The sequence below is a fragment of the Kryptolebias marmoratus genome, linkage group LG10 (assembly GCF_001649575.2).
Source record: "Kryptolebias marmoratus isolate JLee-2015 linkage group LG10, ASM164957v2, whole genome shotgun sequence".
In the NCBI taxonomy this organism is placed as follows: domain Eukaryota; kingdom Metazoa; phylum Chordata; class Actinopteri; order Cyprinodontiformes; family Rivulidae; genus Kryptolebias; species Kryptolebias marmoratus.
Window position 1 is genome coordinate 19,239,453 of NC_051439.1, and position 17,700 is coordinate 19,257,152.

The 17,700-nt window shown below is 39.4% G+C and overlaps 3 protein-coding genes across 4 annotated transcripts in view; 2 read left to right on the top strand and 1 right to left on the bottom strand.

Moving 5' to 3' along the window:
• The first annotated feature begins 82 nt into the window (after positions 1 to 82).
• Positions 83 to 2,715, top strand: fam177a1 (family with sequence similarity 177 member A1). The gene is made up of 5 exons (XM_017426117.3): positions 83 to 226; positions 489 to 671; positions 910 to 976; positions 1,084 to 1,181; positions 1,257 to 2,715. The coding sequence occupies exons 1-5, from the start codon at positions 212 to 214 to the stop codon at positions 1,476 to 1,478; spliced, it is 585 nt and encodes a 194-aa protein (XP_017281606.1). The 5' UTR covers positions 83 to 211; the 3' UTR covers positions 1,479 to 2,715.
• Positions 2,716 to 2,929: 214 nt separating this feature from the next.
• Positions 2,930 to 6,775, bottom strand: ppp2r3c (protein phosphatase 2, regulatory subunit B'', gamma). 2 transcript variants are annotated; one of them, XM_025008011.2, is made up of 13 exons: positions 6,578 to 6,775; positions 6,366 to 6,493; positions 6,057 to 6,161; positions 5,861 to 5,973; positions 5,628 to 5,725; positions 5,392 to 5,462; positions 5,170 to 5,302; positions 4,224 to 4,279; positions 3,973 to 4,048; positions 3,759 to 3,895; positions 3,550 to 3,687; positions 3,407 to 3,466; positions 2,930 to 3,319 (listed from the first exon to the last, which is right to left on the bottom strand). In XM_025008011.2, exons 1-13 carry the CDS (start codon positions 6,642 to 6,644, stop codon positions 3,119 to 3,121), a joined length of 1,383 nt encoding a protein of 460 aa, XP_024863779.1. In that variant the 5' UTR covers positions 6,645 to 6,775; the 3' UTR covers positions 2,930 to 3,118. The 2 variants fall into 2 exon arrangements, with proteins under 2 accessions (XP_024863779.1, XP_017281600.1); XM_017426111.3 differs by having other exon boundaries at positions 6,366 to 6,490; positions 6,578 to 6,774.
• An 848-nt stretch (positions 6,776 to 7,623) lies between these two features.
• Positions 7,624 to 17,700, top strand: part of prorp (protein only RNase P catalytic subunit) — a 13,357-nt gene continuing 3,280 nt past the window's right edge. The window contains exons 1-7 of the mRNA XM_017426105.3: positions 7,624 to 8,338; positions 8,606 to 8,744; positions 8,909 to 9,143; positions 9,215 to 9,504; positions 9,725 to 9,772; positions 9,851 to 9,983; positions 16,139 to 16,249. Coding sequence (XP_017281594.1) covers positions 8,002 to 8,338; positions 8,606 to 8,744; positions 8,909 to 9,143; positions 9,215 to 9,504; positions 9,725 to 9,772; positions 9,851 to 9,983; positions 16,139 to 16,249 — 1,293 coding nt within the window. The 5' untranslated portion in view covers positions 7,624 to 8,001. The remainder of the gene's footprint in view (positions 8,339 to 8,605; positions 8,745 to 8,908; positions 9,144 to 9,214; positions 9,505 to 9,724; positions 9,773 to 9,850; positions 9,984 to 16,138; positions 16,250 to 17,700) is intronic.

The window sequence follows — 17,700 nt, forward strand, 5'->3', positions numbered from 1 at the left end:
ACATTATTTATGTTATTACTTTTTGGTACTTTGTTTGATTCTTTGTTTGTTTGTGTTCAACTAATAACCGGAAGAGGAAAGCTTTATTGTGAAAATACAAACCGGAAACAACACAACGGCCGCTTTGAGTAGGCGTGAGCTACAGGGAGTAACAAATACTAGATTTTTGCCGTTCTATTTCTCTAATGCCAGCGTTTATTTAGGACAAACTATGGAAATTGAAAAGGTTAGTGAAAAATAACACAACGTTATCTGTTTTAGCTCATACTAACATTAAAATAAGGACTTTTGTAGCTCGTTTGCTGTTACTTCCGTAGCTGCGTAGCTAATGTTTAAACTCTTCTTAGCTGAAAGTTAACAAATATGGGGAGTTCTTTTGTCATAACGTTTTATGTAATTGTTTCTGTCGTGCTAAACACAATAAATAGTCAGCGTTGTCGGTGATTGTATTGAAAGACACGAGTTTGTTTTGTTTTGATTTTGTTAAGAATTCAGGAGGAGAGGAGACCCAGTTCGAGACGGTGGAGATCGTGGATGTCAACCGGAAGAAGCTGAAGATTCCCCGCAGGACCATCCACTTCGCTAACGGGGACACCATGGAGGAGTACAGCACTGATGAAGAGGAGGAAGAGGACGAACACCTGAATCAAGATGTCATTACAGTTGATTCGGTGTGTTGAGATAAAAAAGGAGCTTATTCTCATTGTGAATTTGCTTCTGTAAATTTGAACAGGTCTTATAAAATGTTGTTCCTCAGGTTTTTCAAAAGATTCCTTTAGATTTGTTTGAAAACAGTTCAGGGAGTGATTCAGTCATATAAAAGGTTTCTAAACTTGGGTTTATGGATTATAAAAGACAGCTGAAATGCTTGAATCTTCTTTCTTATGTTTCACTTCACATGTTCTCCAGTCCAAACTGACCTGGGGTCCTTACTTCTGGTTCCAAATGTGGAGAATGGCCACCTCCACTGTGTCAGGTAGCCTAATGTTGGATTTTTACAACTCCTCAAATGTTTGTTTGGTGGATTTTCTCCATAACAAAAACTGTATTAAGTTAAATCTCACTTTCTGTTGTTTCCTGCAGTGTGTGACTACATGGGAGAGAAGCTGGCCTCTCTGTTTGGCATCACCAGTCCCAAGTACCAGTATGCTATCGACGAGTACTACCGCATAAAGAAAGAGGTATGGCTCCACATTTTGTGCCGTTTGTTCGTAGCCTAAAGCAGAAATGCTGACCACATCTGTGTCCTACTGCAGGAGGAGGAGGAGGAAGAGGAGGACCGTCTCGCCAAGGATGCAGAGCTTAAGTTTGCATCACAGCGGAAAGGCAAGCAGGAGAACCCCGCGGTGACAGTGAAGGAGCAGCCTGAGGCGTCAGGGGCCTCCTTCGTAAACGTAAGCTTTGAGGTGGAGCACGAACCTTCTCTGAGTCATCTGGACCCCAACAGAGTCCCGTCTCCTCTCCCCTCCGAACACTGACCAACCTCTCCTCACTCAGCTACACAAGCCGTTCTTGTTTTTCTACATTTGTTCAATTAAAACACTAAGAAGGATATAAATAGACTCTCTGTGCGAGCCTTATAGCTTGTTTTTAGCTTGTCGTCTATTTAAAACTTTGCTGTTTATCAAACAGAGCGTCGGCTTGGTTCATTTTAAACTAACATGAGTTGATGTTAGAACGACGCTTTATTTTATTATTTATAAAAACAGAATTAAAGCTTAACGAGATGAAGTGGTCTGATCTTTGAGGAACCGCGATACTGAGCAGCTTTAACAGGTTTGACCCGCTGGTGTTGTCAGGATGTTTGGGTTTGGGGTTTAACCTGCAGCACTGTTGGGAGCGTTTGTGCCAAAGTGTCCAGATGAATGTCAGGTTTTAGTTTGCACTACCAGCATTTCTGCTGACTTTTCTGAAACGTAGAAACACACAAAGCCTTAAAGTTGTTGAAGAAAAACGGATGATGGACCTGAAATTACTTTTGCTCTGATAAATCTGTGTAAGAAAGCAGACGGACAGTAAGTGTAGCGCATTTAGGAAGATAAAACAGGACAGAAAACGTCCAGTTTGAGACAAATCAAATTCACTTCTCATTAAATGTGAACAAAAGGACTTGTAAATCTTTAAGCTGAAAGTAGAAACCAAGGGCTGAGTCATTTATGAGCTTTAATCTGTAAGGTTGTAATAGGGTTGTCTTAAAATCATACAGATTTAAATCATTGTAATACTTGATTATTTCTGTTATTAAAGATAAAATAAATAGTTTCTGTCTTCAGATTTTAAAGTCCTCAATCTGTTTTAGTCTAATCTGGAGTCAGCTGCTGAAACAGGAAACTCAAATACAAATTTTTACATTTTAAACTGAAAATACATCTCTGCTTCTTCTTAAGCGAGCAAAGATTATTTTATTGGTATTAATTGGTTCTGATGATCGTTATGAGCTCGGAGAGGAGCCCACATCCTTTAAGTGTCCTTGCTTGAGCCTTTTTAATCGTCTTATGAATTATTTTTATCCACTGTGCTGCGACAGGCCTCAGATCTCCCCGTCGTCACTAAACAAACAAACCAACAAATATTTGGCGTGAAATTAAACGATTATTAAAAAATGACTTCTTTGTGTGTGAAGGTCAAAATATGCAAGTTTTTTAACTGCAACCTGTAATTTTTCTACATGTATTTATATTTTCTGTTTTAATAAATTGTAAATACTAAAACAAATTTACCGTTGTCTTTATTATTTTATCCAGCATCCCCTTTTTCATAAATAATTCCTCTTTTTTTTCTCCTTTCTTTAACAGTAAAAGAAAAACATATAGTTTAATTTATGTTTTAAAGCTCGTTTTATTGTTTATTTAGTTATTTAGAATTTGAGTTCATTTTAATCTGAAGATGTTTCACTTTCATTAAAAAATAAATAAATGACCAAAACAAATTTGTAGCTCATATTTTACTGTAAGAAAATACTTCATATTAAATCATTAGGATAATGGAATCAAGCTAAATGCTTTGAGAAGACAAACCAATCTTTGCAGCTCTTTACAGAAAAATGACATTTTTTACACACTTCATCTTATTTCCTCCTTTTCAAGCTTCCGTTGGAGTTAAAAAGCTGGAAGTCTCTTTAGGTGTCGTCAAGCTCGGCTGTGCTGCCGCAGCTGTTGTCCGTGTCGTTGGCCACCAGAACCTCTCTGTTCTCGTAGGTCCAAAAGCCATTGAGGTCGATCAGGATGCTGATCACCGTGTCGCCCTGGCAGCTGTTCACCAAGTCCTGGAGCGTGATCTTGAAGGGGTCCTTGGGCTTCACCATGTCGAAGATCTCGTCCTGAGGAGACACACGGGGGTGATGACATCATCACTGCGACATAAAGAGCCGCAGCTCGTCTGTAGGCTTTTTTTTTTTTTTTTTTACCTTCACGTCCTGGAAGGAGACGGGCTCCTGGCCGTGAAGCTTCATCTGTTCCTGGATGGCCTGCAGGACAAAGACACGAAGCATCCAGAAACTCAGACACATCTGGTGGCGACGAAATAAACCGTTTCTGTGCGAGGAGATACCCTGAAGAAGAAGTTGAGAGAGAAGACGTTGAGATATCCTTGATTCTCCATGTCCAGTAGCTTAAAAATGTACTGCAACGCCGCCGGCTCCTTCCTGTTTTCTAGGGCCAACACAAAGTCCAGGTAGGTCTTATAGTCCTGGAAAAAACAAAACAGGAGGATGAGAAGAAAGTTGAAGCAAAGAATCATCTCTGCCCCGGCTGCCGTACCATTTCTCCGTCGTAGGTGAGACACTCCTGAAAGACCCGGTCCAGAAAGACAGACGTAAGAGTGGCCGTGCCGTACCGAGACAGCTCCTCTTTGCTCAACATGCCGTTGTGATCTTTGTCCAGATTCAGATACTGGCCTGTTCAGATGCAGGTTAAAAAATAAAAATAAGAAGCCAAAAATCAACGAACCCGTAAATTTAGCTCGTTTTCTCACCGTAAACCCTGAGAGACGACGGGGCTGAGAACCAGTTGGACTCCTGGCTTTCTTTAGACAGCTCCTCGTCTCTCAACTGGAGGCGAGAAAGAGGATTAAATCCTGATTATTTCAGGACAAATAACTAAACTAACAAACACAAATCTGTTCTGTTAATGTTTAGTCTTCTTCCATCAGCTAAACTGATTCTGGATGATTAATGAACCCTAACGGAGGAGTGAAAATAAAAATAAAAATGAAAAATATCCTACCTCTAACAGGTCATCCAGAAAACTGCAGGCCAAGATATCTTGAATTTTAATTTTTCCTGTAAAAGAAACCCCACATTTTTGACATTAGAGCCATAAATAAGCTGTGGACGGATTGACATTTGAACATTTACACCTCAGGAAACATGAACTTATGTCAGTAAAGATCCACGTTCTTCCCCAGGATCACTTTTTTAATCGTCTGTGACACATTTTCAATAAAACGCCACAGAGATAAAATACAGAACATTGTTTGTAACCTTTATCTTAGTTCTTAGGAGGCAGGTTTGCAGAGTTATGCTTTAATCTATGATATAAATGTGACAAAAATGACACTAAATAACCCTTAAAAGCACCATCTACTCTACTTTCAAACATCTTTGCCTGCAGTTTGGCTTCATACAGTTAATATTAATCCCGCTTTTTTAGCTAAATCTTGCCAATAAATGTGTTCAAACGTTACTCTGTTAAATAACAGAAACTTTGTGAGTCACAAATAAGTGAAAACATTTGTATTCTGTTAAATATCTGCTCCATAAACCCTGAGCTTCAGGTCTATTCCTGTGTTTTTAGTTGTTTTTATTTTAGATACTAATGTTATTAGAAGCTGCTTCTTTGAGCAAAAGTTTAACAACATTTCCGGGTTTATTTTTGTCAGTAACCAGAACAGATTTTTCAACTTTCGTGTGAGAAAAGAGATGAAAGAAAATTACAACCAGAAGTTAGGTTTCCTGGTCAGAATTCTGGGTTGGATTTGTCAACCACAAAATCTACATTTGACGTAATTTTTTGGAAAAGTATTTTATTATTTGACTTTCAAATTTTAAACTAATAAAACATAACCCCAGAGCATCATTAACTCATTCATTTCTGACATAAAAAGTATAGCTACTGATGAGGAGTGATCAGAAGTTCTTTTGGGCTGTTAAATCCTCTGGTTCCAACTCACCGGTTCGGAGCGGGTCGAGGAAGAAAAAGAACTTGCGGACAGCGGTGCAGACGTAGAAAGAGTAGAAGGATTTCTCCAGCCCGTCCAGCTGAGGCAGAGTTGGAATCAGCTCCAGGATGTAGTTCTCCAGATCCTACACAGACCAACAAACATCCCGACACTAATGCGTAGAAAACTACATCATTTATATCAGCTGAACTGAAATGAGCGTTCGCCTCTTACCGACTCCCTGAGGTAGCCTTGACCTGCGACATCGTACAGACTCAGGCCTATTCGGGTCTGATGCAACCAAACTAAACAGGAACAGAGACGAGCATCTATTACTGATCATATCTATTCACTTAAATCCAGGCAGATCTATAGAGCCAATCACTCACTAAAAGCTCCCTATACAAAAAAATCTTTATTTCTTTGTGCTCAAACCTGAAAAGAAAAGAGAAACAAACGTGTGTTCAAACCTTTCCTCATGACGTAGTTAAAGAACTGCATGATGGAAATTCGGCCATACGGGTCGTTGTGCAGCAGCTTGGAGTAAACTCTGGCTGTGAAGAACTTTCTGAAGGAAAGAAATGTCAGATATTAGCCACGAACAGTTTTACTGCAGTTCTGAATTCTTGTCTTTCTATCTGAACATGTACTTTTAGGCACATTCTTCTTTTTCTCCAGACAGGTAACGCTCCTTGCCACCTACCTGCACTTGGGTCCAGCCTTACCCCCCACCATCAGGTAGGCTTCATAGTTGATCATGGCCTCGTCCCCGCACACTGGAGGCACCTGGTGTTTATCGAGCAGAAACCACAGATTCTACAGACGGAGACACGGAGAGGTCAAACGGCACAGCGAAAAGAGAAGAAGAACTGGAAAAAAAACAAACAAACAAGCGTTACCTGGAGTTCCTCATTATCCAACAGCTCCCTGCTCTTCCTCTGGAGGAAAACAGCTCTGGATTCTTCTCTTAGTTTCTGAAGAAGTACTTCATCCTCTGCTGGAAGCTGCACAACATCATCATCATCATCACCATCACCATCACCATCACATTTTATTTATGTACTTCCAAACAATTCAGATGCACAGTCTACAATATTGGAATCAGCATCAAATGAAAAGTTTTATTTAGGTGTTTAGATATCACTTACTGGCCACAACATACAGTGAGTTACAAATCTGGGCTTTTTGTTTGTTTTAATAAAAATTACCTTATAATAAAATCGCGGGATGGTCTTGTAAGATTCGTCTGTCTCAAGCCCTCCTTTCCATTCTGTGTAATATTTGGTGAATAAATCTGTTTCTTCTGATTTCTTCTCCTCTTCGCTCCTCTCGTCTTCTCCAAAAACAGTAAACAAACAGACCTCAACGTTACAAAAATGCTCCAGTCAAGCCATTTTTAGAGTTAATTTTAACTCTTTACCGTTTTTGGAGTTCGCTATTCTCCTCTTCAGAATATCCGCCCACTGGGAGTGTTGCTCTTTAGCCATACCAGCTGAAAAAAAAATTAACTTAACATGAAGTTTTTATCATTATACTGTTTAACAAAAGGAGCTAAGCTAAAACGTAAAACTGTACACGGAAAAACAGAGCTACTTCCGGTCTTGAAGGAAATTCTGTTCCGCGTCAAAATGTGTCCCCCCTGCGTAAGGAGCGCGCACTGCAGCCAGAGAGTCAGGTCCGACCGTCTTCACGGCGCTTCTGAGCGATTTCTCGGTAAAACGAGTTCACAAAATCGTGTCAAGGTTGTAACTTTCATTTTCAGTCGACAGCTCCTGTTGATTAATAAATAAAATAAAACCTCAAATAATTAACAAATAAACCTGGTAAAGAATCAGTCTTTTGGGGAACCCAATGTTTCAAGACCTCTAGGATATTCTTGTTTTCAAAATAAAAACGAAAGATCTCGAAAATCAGCTAAGAACATGTACTGCAACATAGCTGATGTCTTAAGTCAGTCGAATATCACATTGTTTGTTATTTATTTGTTATTAAATCACGTATTACTTGTAGGTTTTCGCGAATATTAAAATTCCGGTGGCTTTGCAGTTTTATTTTGAAAATCTTGATTTCGCTCATGCCGCCTTCCTGAACATCAGACAACTCGGAATTTCTTAATTAGAAATGAAAAAACTAAGAAAGAAAACGACTTTTAAGCAAATAATATATATTATTTGTATATATCATAGTTTCTTCATTCATACATCGCAAAACAAAATAAAACGTTCACAATAAATCTAAAACTTTATCAAATTGAAATTAGCATTGAAACAATTTTAGATTTATTTTGAACGTTTTATTACGTTAGTGCGTTACAGAACTGAGCGGTTTATTTTTTTTGAAAATAAAACTAGAAAGTAGCCATAGTTTTTATACAATGTGTGCGTCGAATTCTACGAGTTCTAAAAATTATTTTAACGATTTTGTGTCACAAACTTTTACTTCCGATGCACCCGAAAGCATCATCAAAAAACGAAGTTGTCAGCGGTTGATGACGAAAGCATTGTGCGACCTGGCAGTCATGCCTTTGCTTAAATCGGTTTAGATATTTAACCTTTGAAAGTGATTTTTATGATTATTTAACTGTAATTATAAACTCTGCGGATCCAACGAGGAAGTTATATTTAGTTTTCCTTTTTTAATCGTTTATAAGCAGCACAGTGAGTCAGTTCGTAAGTGGCATTTTCAAGTCATGCAGCAAATTATGTCATCGTTGTGGTTATTTGATTGATTTATGTCTGAGATTTAAGTAAAACCTTGCTGCTGTTTTATACTGATGGTAAAGAGAGGCTTAGAAATAAATAATTTGCATAATTACTGATAAAACTGCACGTTAAACATCTTAAAATGGGCTCCACTTTAATATTAAAAGTCAGAATATGTTTAAAGTCAGCACGCTTTTTTTGCACAAGAGAATTAAAACCAAACCTGAGAGGCCAACAGACGGTCAGAGGTGTCAGTGATCAGGCTGATGGACGAGGAGGTGGGCTAAGAAACAGAGACATTTTTCAGGTCAGAGAGGATGGAGGCGGCAGGAAACACTCTGTGAGGAAACTGCCTTCCTTTCCCAAATCTGTGTTTGCTGCCGGGACAGCAAAGAGGACAACAGAGATGCTGAAAAGAAAGACATCACGACTCTCTGTGGCTGAAGAGGAGCCTGAACCCAGGGCAAGTAAAAAAGAAGGTACAGAAACAGTTTCATTACAGAAAGTTTTATCTGTTTTACTTATAAATTATTATTAAGTGTTAAAAAGCTAAGCCAACCTTTTCTGCTTCTGTAAGAAACCGTATAAACAAATCATAATGGCTGAAAAAGAAAAGAATCACCGTGTCCAGACCTCCAGAAACGCTGTGGTGGGACGTTAAGAGAGCTGCGTTGATCATGTTGGTGTTTCACCAGCTCCATGTGAAGTCTTTATAACTTTATAACTGAAGCCGAGGTGTTTTACAGGAAAGCTGCAGCCTCCCGACCGTCCGCTCTCTCCTGCCGAGTGGAGGAAGCTGAAGGAGTCCCTGGGAAATTCACCACATTTCGACAACCAGATGATGCTTTCATTGTTCAACTCTGGGTCAGAACTGGACGTCGCAAAGTAAGAGAAGCATGAGGGTTGTTGACATTTTACTGTGGTGCCGGTTTTCGTTTCAGCAAGCAGAGTTATCCACAGTGCCCTGTATTCTATTAATGGAGTTAAACCTAAAAAAAAAAGTGATTATGAACGCAAATAAAAAGCTGTAATTTGCCTTTCTGCCACAGGTCCCTGCTGTCTTTTGTAGCAGTGGAAACGGGGACTCTGTCCTACATGCTGCTGCTCCACTACCTGTGTCTGTGTGTGAGAGGAGGCCACAGCGATGAGGTGTTTGACGTCTACAAAATCATGCGTGGCAGTTTCCCCTCTCTGGAAACGGGCGCCTCCAGCCTTTTTATCAAGTCGTTCAGCCAGACGGCGCGGTGGAAGGAGGCTCTCAGCATCCTGCACGAGCGCAAGAAGGTAAAATCATCGTTAAAAGGAGAGAGTTCGTGTTTTCTGCGTCTTAATCTGATTTTTATTATTCTCAAAAGGTTTTTACCCCGTCTGCACGCAACTATGGCGATGTCATCACCGCGGCAGTCCAAAATGGTGACACGACCACCGCCTGGGCTCTTTACGATGAACTGATTGAAAAGGGGCTGACTCCGCATCAGGACACCTGGGAGGCTCTGTTCGCCGGCACGAAGAAGACTAACGAGGAAGAGGTCATGCGTGAGGAGGACCAGCAGGAGCGGCTGCAGGGGATTCTGCTGCACATGAGGAACAACCAGATCTACCCGCAGCACAGCGTCGCCAAACAGATCAAGACCTGGTTTGAGAGGCGAGAAATGTTAAAGATGCAGAAATAAAATAAAGTAACATGTTGGGATTTATCCCGATGTGGAGTTTATTTCAGTAACTTCAAAAGTGCTGCAGTCATTAACTGTAACTTTGGCTGCAAACGTGGCTCAATTAGAAGTCTTTTTGTAATTTTCTGACCATCTGTTTAATATTTTAACTCCACTTCTCATCATTCATTGCTCCTTCCTTCCTGTCTTCAGTCTCAAAGGACAGAACTGGACGGGAGCCTGGACCACCCCCACCCCAAAGTAATCAAACTTCTTAACTAGTTTTTAATGGCTGGAAAACGTTTCATTTTTTTCTTATAAGTGTGCGTGTGTATTTAGGGGAGTGTGTAGGTGCTGCGGGTCAGAGCTGGAGTCCATCCATCTGAGTGCTGAAGAGTATCGGAACCTGAAAGACAGAGTGATGGCCGACGTCATCCAGGGACGAGATGTTTTCAACAAGACCACGCCAGAGGTGCACAGACACTAAAACACCATCCTGAAAGGGTTTCAGGGAATAAAATTACAAACATTTAAGAGAAAATACTACAATAACCCGATCTGTTCAGGTTTGTGCAAGACATTTTCTAAAATATATTAAGAAAGTGCACCGGAGCAGATTATTTGTTTAGGGTCTGTTACCACGGTGACACCTTTCTGTATAAATACATTAATAAACGTCATTCTCTAAAGGACAAGGGCTGAAAATTGGTTAAAAAAAAGCACACAAAGTTAAAAAACTCTTTAAAAAGGGTCTGCAGAAAGTCTGAAGGATTGTTGATCAAGAACACTTTAAAATGATCGAGGAAGTCTTAGTCTTGTAAGTAAAATATTAAGTGTTGAAAGCTGTGACTGCCTTTATAATATAATATAATATAATATAATATAATATAATATAATATAATATAATATAATATAATATAATATAAATCGTTTTATGACAACAAAAAAGCCTAAATTCTCAAAAGATATTCAAATAAAACAAAAAACATTTATTAAAATCATTTTAATTTACTGTTGTCCTGCAGTTGGAACCATTTTATTATTAAAACTGAACAAATTAAGTTAAATTCAGGTTTTTTCCTACCTGGAGTTTAAACACTGAATATTATTATTATTATTACACTTCCTCAACTTTGAGCTCCAGCAGTTTTGAATCTTTTCAGCGGAAGTCTTTTAAATTAAATATGTCATAATTGTTCTGACTGGAAGTAACTCATCCTAACATTTTACTGTAATATTTCCACGCCTTGGTGATTATATAAGCATTGATTGTTTTGTTTTTTTCAATCCTGTTTTCTTGGTTACATCTGCTAGGTGGCATCGTTGGTTCACTTCGTCAAGCAGCCAGACTCTGGAGTTAATCTGAAACAGACTTTAAGCTTTTTTAAACGCCTCTTATCTCCTGACAGATGAATTTAACAGAAGTATTGTCTGATGTGACGACTGTCTGGAAGCTTTTAAAGAAAAAGACGCATCCAAGGCAGTTCAGGTTTAAAATCTTTACTCTGGTCTGGGATGGAGTGAGACTGATCATTTAAAATTAATCCTAGACACAAAACACAAATAATCTCTTTATTCTCAAATGTTTTAGATTCTGTTGTTAATAATATGTCTTTTCTGAATGGGATAAGACTAATATCTGGAAACTGTAGCTAATTTGATTGCTCTAACAACCATATTTTTTATTGTCTTTAATTTTATAGATAAGAATTACAATAAATATCATCATATAATCTCAGCAGAAACATAAGGCTGGATTATAGAAGTTATTTTTTGATATTTTGGGAAGATTTGCACCTCTGTGATAATCAGTTATTACAGCATAAAGCTTAAAGAAATGAACCTTTTTAGCTTTATTTGTCTGAAAGCTGAAGCATAAAGAAGGTCGCGTATTAGTCTGTTTTATAAATCAAGTCTCAAGTCGTCACATTTTTATTTCTGCTTCTCTGTGGAATAAAAATGTGAGATAGTGAGATATTTTTTTATTGTAGGAAAGTTTTAGCTTCAGCAGATCTTTCTTTTTTCTTTAGTTTGCTCACGATTTCACAGATATGAACATTATCTCATCTAAACCTCATTCTGCTGTTTTTGTTCTTGCTCAGTGGAAATGCTGATGCAGATTTTCACCACAAACTCTAAGCAAGCTTTACAGAAAATGAAAATAATGTAATTTGCATGGTTTTTACCTAAGTTGATGCGTAACATTCAGTCATAGGAGGCAAACGGTGTGTGTGTGAGTCATTCAGATTCAAATCTCACAAATAAATCACCTGAGCGTCAGCTACCTGTTCGATCAGGCAGCCTGCTCTCAGTACAAACACCACATCACATTTCTTAGCCTGTCTGCTTAGTTGATTGCATTTTCTGTGCTTCTAAAGGATCTTTGTTCCAGAAATAGCTTTAAAAAGAAACTTAAGAGCCAATATGAGTAATCTGCCATGTTTATTTCATGACCAGAAAGGTTTTGCATGTTTTCTCCTAAATATTTTGGCTCTGCAGATGTTTTTTTTTTTTTTTTGGTCAGATATGTTTGGTAAATCGAGGGGATTTCCAGCGTGTGAATCTGGACCACAGGCCACTTCTCGCTAAGCAGACAGATAGAGGAAGAGTCGATCGATTCCTCATTCTGGGCCGTTTAATTTCTGAACGTGAGGCAACCGGTGCAGGAAGGGCAGGGGCAGAAGAGCGGCGGCTCTCTGCCTGTTTTCGGTGATAAGGATGACGTGTTTTTGAGCTTAAATGGGTGAGAAAATAGATGGCAGAGTCTCAGTTTCAGCAGAATACACATTCATTTATTAGAAAAGGTTTATTCAACAGAAATGTGATTTTTATTGTTTGGTTTTGCAGAAGTATAGGCATCCTTAGATGATTCAGTTTTATAATAATGGGAGTTAACAGGAAGAGGAGAGGAGAAAACAAACAAAAAAGCTTTGACCCGCACACGACTGCAAATCTTTAAAGTCTTATCAGATAGAAAACATCTGAACAAACCAGATATATTTTAAATGCAGTCCTGGAACGTGGAAAAAAAAAGGGGTTGTTTTTGTTTTTGCATAAATGAGCAAAGCAAACGCCTTCCTGTTAAACACGAGGGCTGAATCACTCATGCTTTGAGCTCGTTGCAAAACGTTTTATTTTTAGAAAAAACTGTGATTTTTCTTTCATCGCACCTGAAAAATCCACAACGGGCTGAAAGGTGAGGGTTTTGTTGCACGTGGACCTGAAAGGAGGCGTTCATGCCAAAACTAGAACTTTTTATCAGAACAAAGAACAAAAAAGAAAAAAAAAAATCCCCCAAACGAGATGTGAAACGTCCCTAATCAGCTACAGAAGCATTTTCAGGCTGTTAAAACTAACAATTGACCCCTCAGGCAGCTGAAACCTCTTTTCTTCTTCTGACGTTTGGATTTTGGAACTTTTGTACTTTTAAAAGTGTTTAATTTTATTTAAAATAAAGATCCGCACAGAAATACAGAGAGAGTTCTTTAGTTCTTTCAAAACATTAAAGGAATTGATCAATTTTTTATTTATTTTTTTACTTTTAGCCAGCATTTTGCTCATTTTAGCTTTTAGTTACTGTTCTGCAGCTTTTAGCATCTGTAATAATCATTTTAGCTTTCAGCTATCACTCTGCTGCTTTTAGCCTTTAGCTATGGTTTTATTACATTTAGCTAATGTTTTGCTCATTTTAGCTTTTAGCTAGTCTTTAGCTACTTTTAGCTTTTATCTACCGTTCTGCCATTTTTAGTTTCCATGTTGCTAATTTAAGCTTTTAGCTACTGTTCTGCTGCTTTGAGCCTTTAGCTAGCCTTTAGCTTTTAGTTCCCGTTCTGACGTTTTTAGTTTCCACTTTGCTATTTTTAGCTTTACGGTTTTGCTGCTTTCAGTTTTAGCTGGTGTTCGGCTCGTTTTCGGTTGTTTTTCTGCTCAGTTTTAGCTCCTTTAAGCTTCATCAAAGCCTGTCTGCACCTTCAGCTGCTTCCTGCAGTTCATCGGGTGACGTCGGCTCAGCAGAGCCTCAGTCATTAAATCGTTTTTATCTCTAATAGCTGCTGGAGCTAAAATAAGGAAACCTGCAGTTTAATTTCGGCTCCTGCAGGAAATGTTTGCTGCCTGTGGCTGCGGTGCGTTTGAGTGATACTGTAAGCTCACGTGTGTCGTACAGATGTGGGCGTGTGCTGCAGTCATATTATCCACAGCAGCACAATGAGCCGGTTTCAGATATCAGCTCTGGAAAGTCCCTGGATAATTACTCTGGACTTTGTCTCCAGCTCTGTCTTCCTTCTTTGTCTGCTCCTAATGTCGTCTTCTTTTTGTCACAGATCTGACTTCTTTAAACCAAAACACCCAGAAGTAAGGCACTCACTGCTGCAGAGTTGGTAATCGATGTGTTTAAGCCTCGGCCGCGGTTTGTTTTTCGTTCCCGGGGTCACATTTCCACCCAGCGCTAATGACACCCTGCAAACAGTTTCAGGTTTCAAGTCCAGGGGAATTCACAGCAGCCTATTTCCATATCGCTGCTATCTAAAAGTGAAAGCACCAACAATGTTCTCTGGCTGGAGGCCTATTCTGAGCCGTGGCGCAAAACTTTCCTGTTATGGTTCGAAGCTGCAGCTCGTCGCTGACGATGCTGTCAGGAGCTGCGCTCCCAAGTGGCTTCAGAGGATTTTCCCCCCTTCAGACCAGACTTTACTGATTTCCTGCAGAAAGCTTTCAGCGGCTCACGGGGGTTTTAGGAGCTGCAGATGTGTCTTAGCAAACGTTCAGTAAAATAATCCACGAAGGGAGGCTTGAGTGTTGAGTGCACCCCCTGAAGGAATGCATATCACCCGCCCTCTGTAGCTGTAACTCTCTCTGGAATTGGATATTTTGCTAACAGACTCACTTTTTATTTGCTGGTGTTAATTAGGCTTTTTTTTACGTTTTATTCCCAGTTTTACAAGCTTTAAACATAAGGTCTCTCCTTTTGTTTTTGCACATTTTTAGTCTTCAGCCGGCTGAAACGACAAGTTTCTGTTGATGTTAACTTTACTGACGAGAGACGTCTCCTGTGATGAACAGAACTCAGCAATGAAACCCGAATCCTTATCAGTGTTGGAATAAAATAACACACACACACACACACACACTTAACGAGGAAACAAAAAGAAAACAATACAAGTCAAGTAAACGTGAAGGGCTTATGTCAAGAAATCATGTGAATTTACATAAAAGTAAGTTTAAGTAGAGAGATTATTGATCACTTCAGAGTCAGGTTTTTATCTATAACGGATCAAAATATCAGTAAAATAAAACTAATACAGAGAAAATCCATCGTTCTTTTCAAAACACTGCAGAGTTTACAGCCGTGTTCGGCTGTTTGCAATCATTTGTAGCTGAAGCAGCAGCTCAGCTCAAAGCGTGACAAAACTCGCCTGTTGGGTGGTTCACCACTTTGATTTGAGCCAAAATATCTCCTGGCAAGGCAGCTCCCTCTAACAGGGAGGCTTTATTGAGAGAGAAACGTGAAATGGCTCAAATAGAAGAGAAATAAACAGAAAAGTTGGGGTTTTGAAACCAGATCTAAGCAGGATTAAAAACTAAACTTCCTGTTCGTCTTGTTCTCTGACTCTCGTTTTAACTCCAGTGATCCTAAATCAACTTTCTGACCCAGGAAATGATCTGCTTTCTTGGTTTTATTGAGGAAGCGAGGAGCTGCAGCCTGAATCAGCTGAAACAAAGTCCGTCTGTTGTTCACACTCTGTGTGGTTTAATACGGTCCAAGATTTATCGCTTCTGAAGCAACATGTAAAGGATGAGAATAAAACTGTTAGATGCTCTTTAAACATGGAGGATATTCCTGCTGATATTTATGACATAAAAAGCAAAAAAAATGTTTGTTTGGATTCTTGTTAAACTCTTCAGCCTTGGCTGAACTTTCAGCTTTTTCGCTTTTTGGGTTTTGTTTGCCTCACAAACCCTTCTCTGACATCTGTGTCTGATTGACGTTTGGAGTCAGCCGCTTTCAAGATGGCCGCCACAGCCAACTGAACACAAAAATGGAATTTTCCAGACGCGGAGGTAAGATTAGGTGTGGCGGTAGCTGAGGCTGATCCCCAACACGCTCTCTGAGCAGATCTACGGCTCCAATTTTGCCTCTAACTGATCGGAGTCAAACACATCTCAGGAACCAGCCGGTGGATTTTAATGACATGTTCAGGAAATAATCACTGGATAAACATCTGCAGCTGATGAACCTCTGGAGCCAGTCTGATTCAATATGGCCACCGCAGCCAACTGACCTTGGAAAACATAAAAGTGTCTGCAGTTCAGTCAGTTTTGCAGATATTGTGCTAAAATTTGGTGGTTGTAGCTTGGATTACATTCAGAAAGTGATCAATCATACAATTCCAAGAACCTTCTGATAAAATCTGCTTATTTTACAGATTCTGCTGTCAGAAAACATTAAAACCAGAACGCGGGGTGTAAACGGAATCATTTTGACGCATTATCAAACCATTTATTTGTTTAACAAGCCTATTTTTATCCCTTTCCTTTTATCTACTGTTTCAGTGACCTTCTTTTATCAGCTTCTTTTTAGTTTTTTTTTGCATTGTATCTCACCGCTCCCTGCCTGTTTGTGCTCAGGAGCTGGAGCGCTTCAAGGCGTTCGTGAAGAGGAAGCCCGCGTTCGATGTGGTCGTAGACGGTTTGAACGTCGCAAACATCGGCAGGGACAAAAGGATGCTGTCAGAGATGGTGAGAATTCAAACTTTACTGAATCTGTTCGGCTTCTCAGCGCAGTTTTACAGATTTTAGTGTTTTCTTCCAACCAACATTAGGGGTTTTCTGCCAGTTTCACTATGAGCAACCCTGCAGAGTGTGTATCCGTCTAAATGTTAGATGTGTGTAAGAGATGTTTTTATAAACTGGCCGGCACCTGATTTTAGCATCACCTAACCTACTTGTCTGTCTGCCCACATCTGTCTGTCTGCTTGTCTCTCTCACACATCATTCAGCTGCGAGGCAGGAAAGTACAGCCAGATAAGACCGTTTCCCTATCGCGTCATCTGCTGCAGTTTGTGGGAAAGAAAACACAAATCGTGAAAATCAAAAGGGGCAGAAATTTACATCAACGTTACCGCCAGGACTTTTTATTCAAATGTCTGCGCGAATGAATTTGCAGACGAGCCGAGTTCTGCAAAACGTTGACGACGCTAACTGTGTGCAGAAGTTTCAGCACCCTGAGTAAACGGAGTAGAGGATCTCTGAGTTTCTGCAGAAGGTCAGACGGTGACAATGAAGCATTTAAAACATAATTTAGTGCTTTATTTTCTTTTGGACAAGTTTAAAGCACCATGCAAACATCTTAAACCCTAATTAGCACGTTAGGGTTGTGTATTTTTAACAGTAATTTGTCAATTTTAAAGCTTTAAATGGATTTTTACATCTTGTTCCAACAATCTGCAGCAACTTTCTCACTAAACTCTTTAAGGTATTGTTAGAAATTCAAATCAGAGCTGCCGTTTGCAGGACTTTGCATTAAATTTTGCAGCTTCTGCACTTTTTAACTCTTGCATAAATATATAACTTTCACTGACGAGTCATGAGCAGTTGACTTCCTGCATCTGCACTGCAAAATTCAGGTTTTAAAGTTCGCACATTTAGCTTCAGAACAAACCGGATGGGTTTCAGGAACGAGTTCAGATTCCCTGAAGGAACAAACCTCGAAAATAAACATTTTATGTGCAGTTTCACACTCAGAGTACATGTTGAGGATGACTCTCAGCTACGTCAACATCAGATTTCAGCTCAGTAACTGTAAAATCGGCAGGGTTTTTGTGTTTTCTAAGGTTTTTATTTAAAAAAAAAAACCTAAAGAACTTCAGGAAGTTAGCTGAAGGTTTTGCCAGTGACCCTCTCAGTCTGCTGTTATCAAAAGAAGCGCAGATAAACGTCATATCAGTGCATGTGAGACGGCACCAAGAATCCCTCAGAACGTTTTACAGGAAATTCAAAAAAAGTTAAAAAACAAAAACAACTGGACTTCTATTCTGTAGCTGAAGACGTTTCGCTTCTCATCCGAGGAGCTTTCTCAATTCAGAAATAGAGAGTGTTGAGTTGAGCTTTTAAAGCTGAGATGTGATGTAAGCTGGATTGCTTGCAAATTGTTCTCACTCTCCTAAAAATAGAGGCTCGTTAGGGTCCTT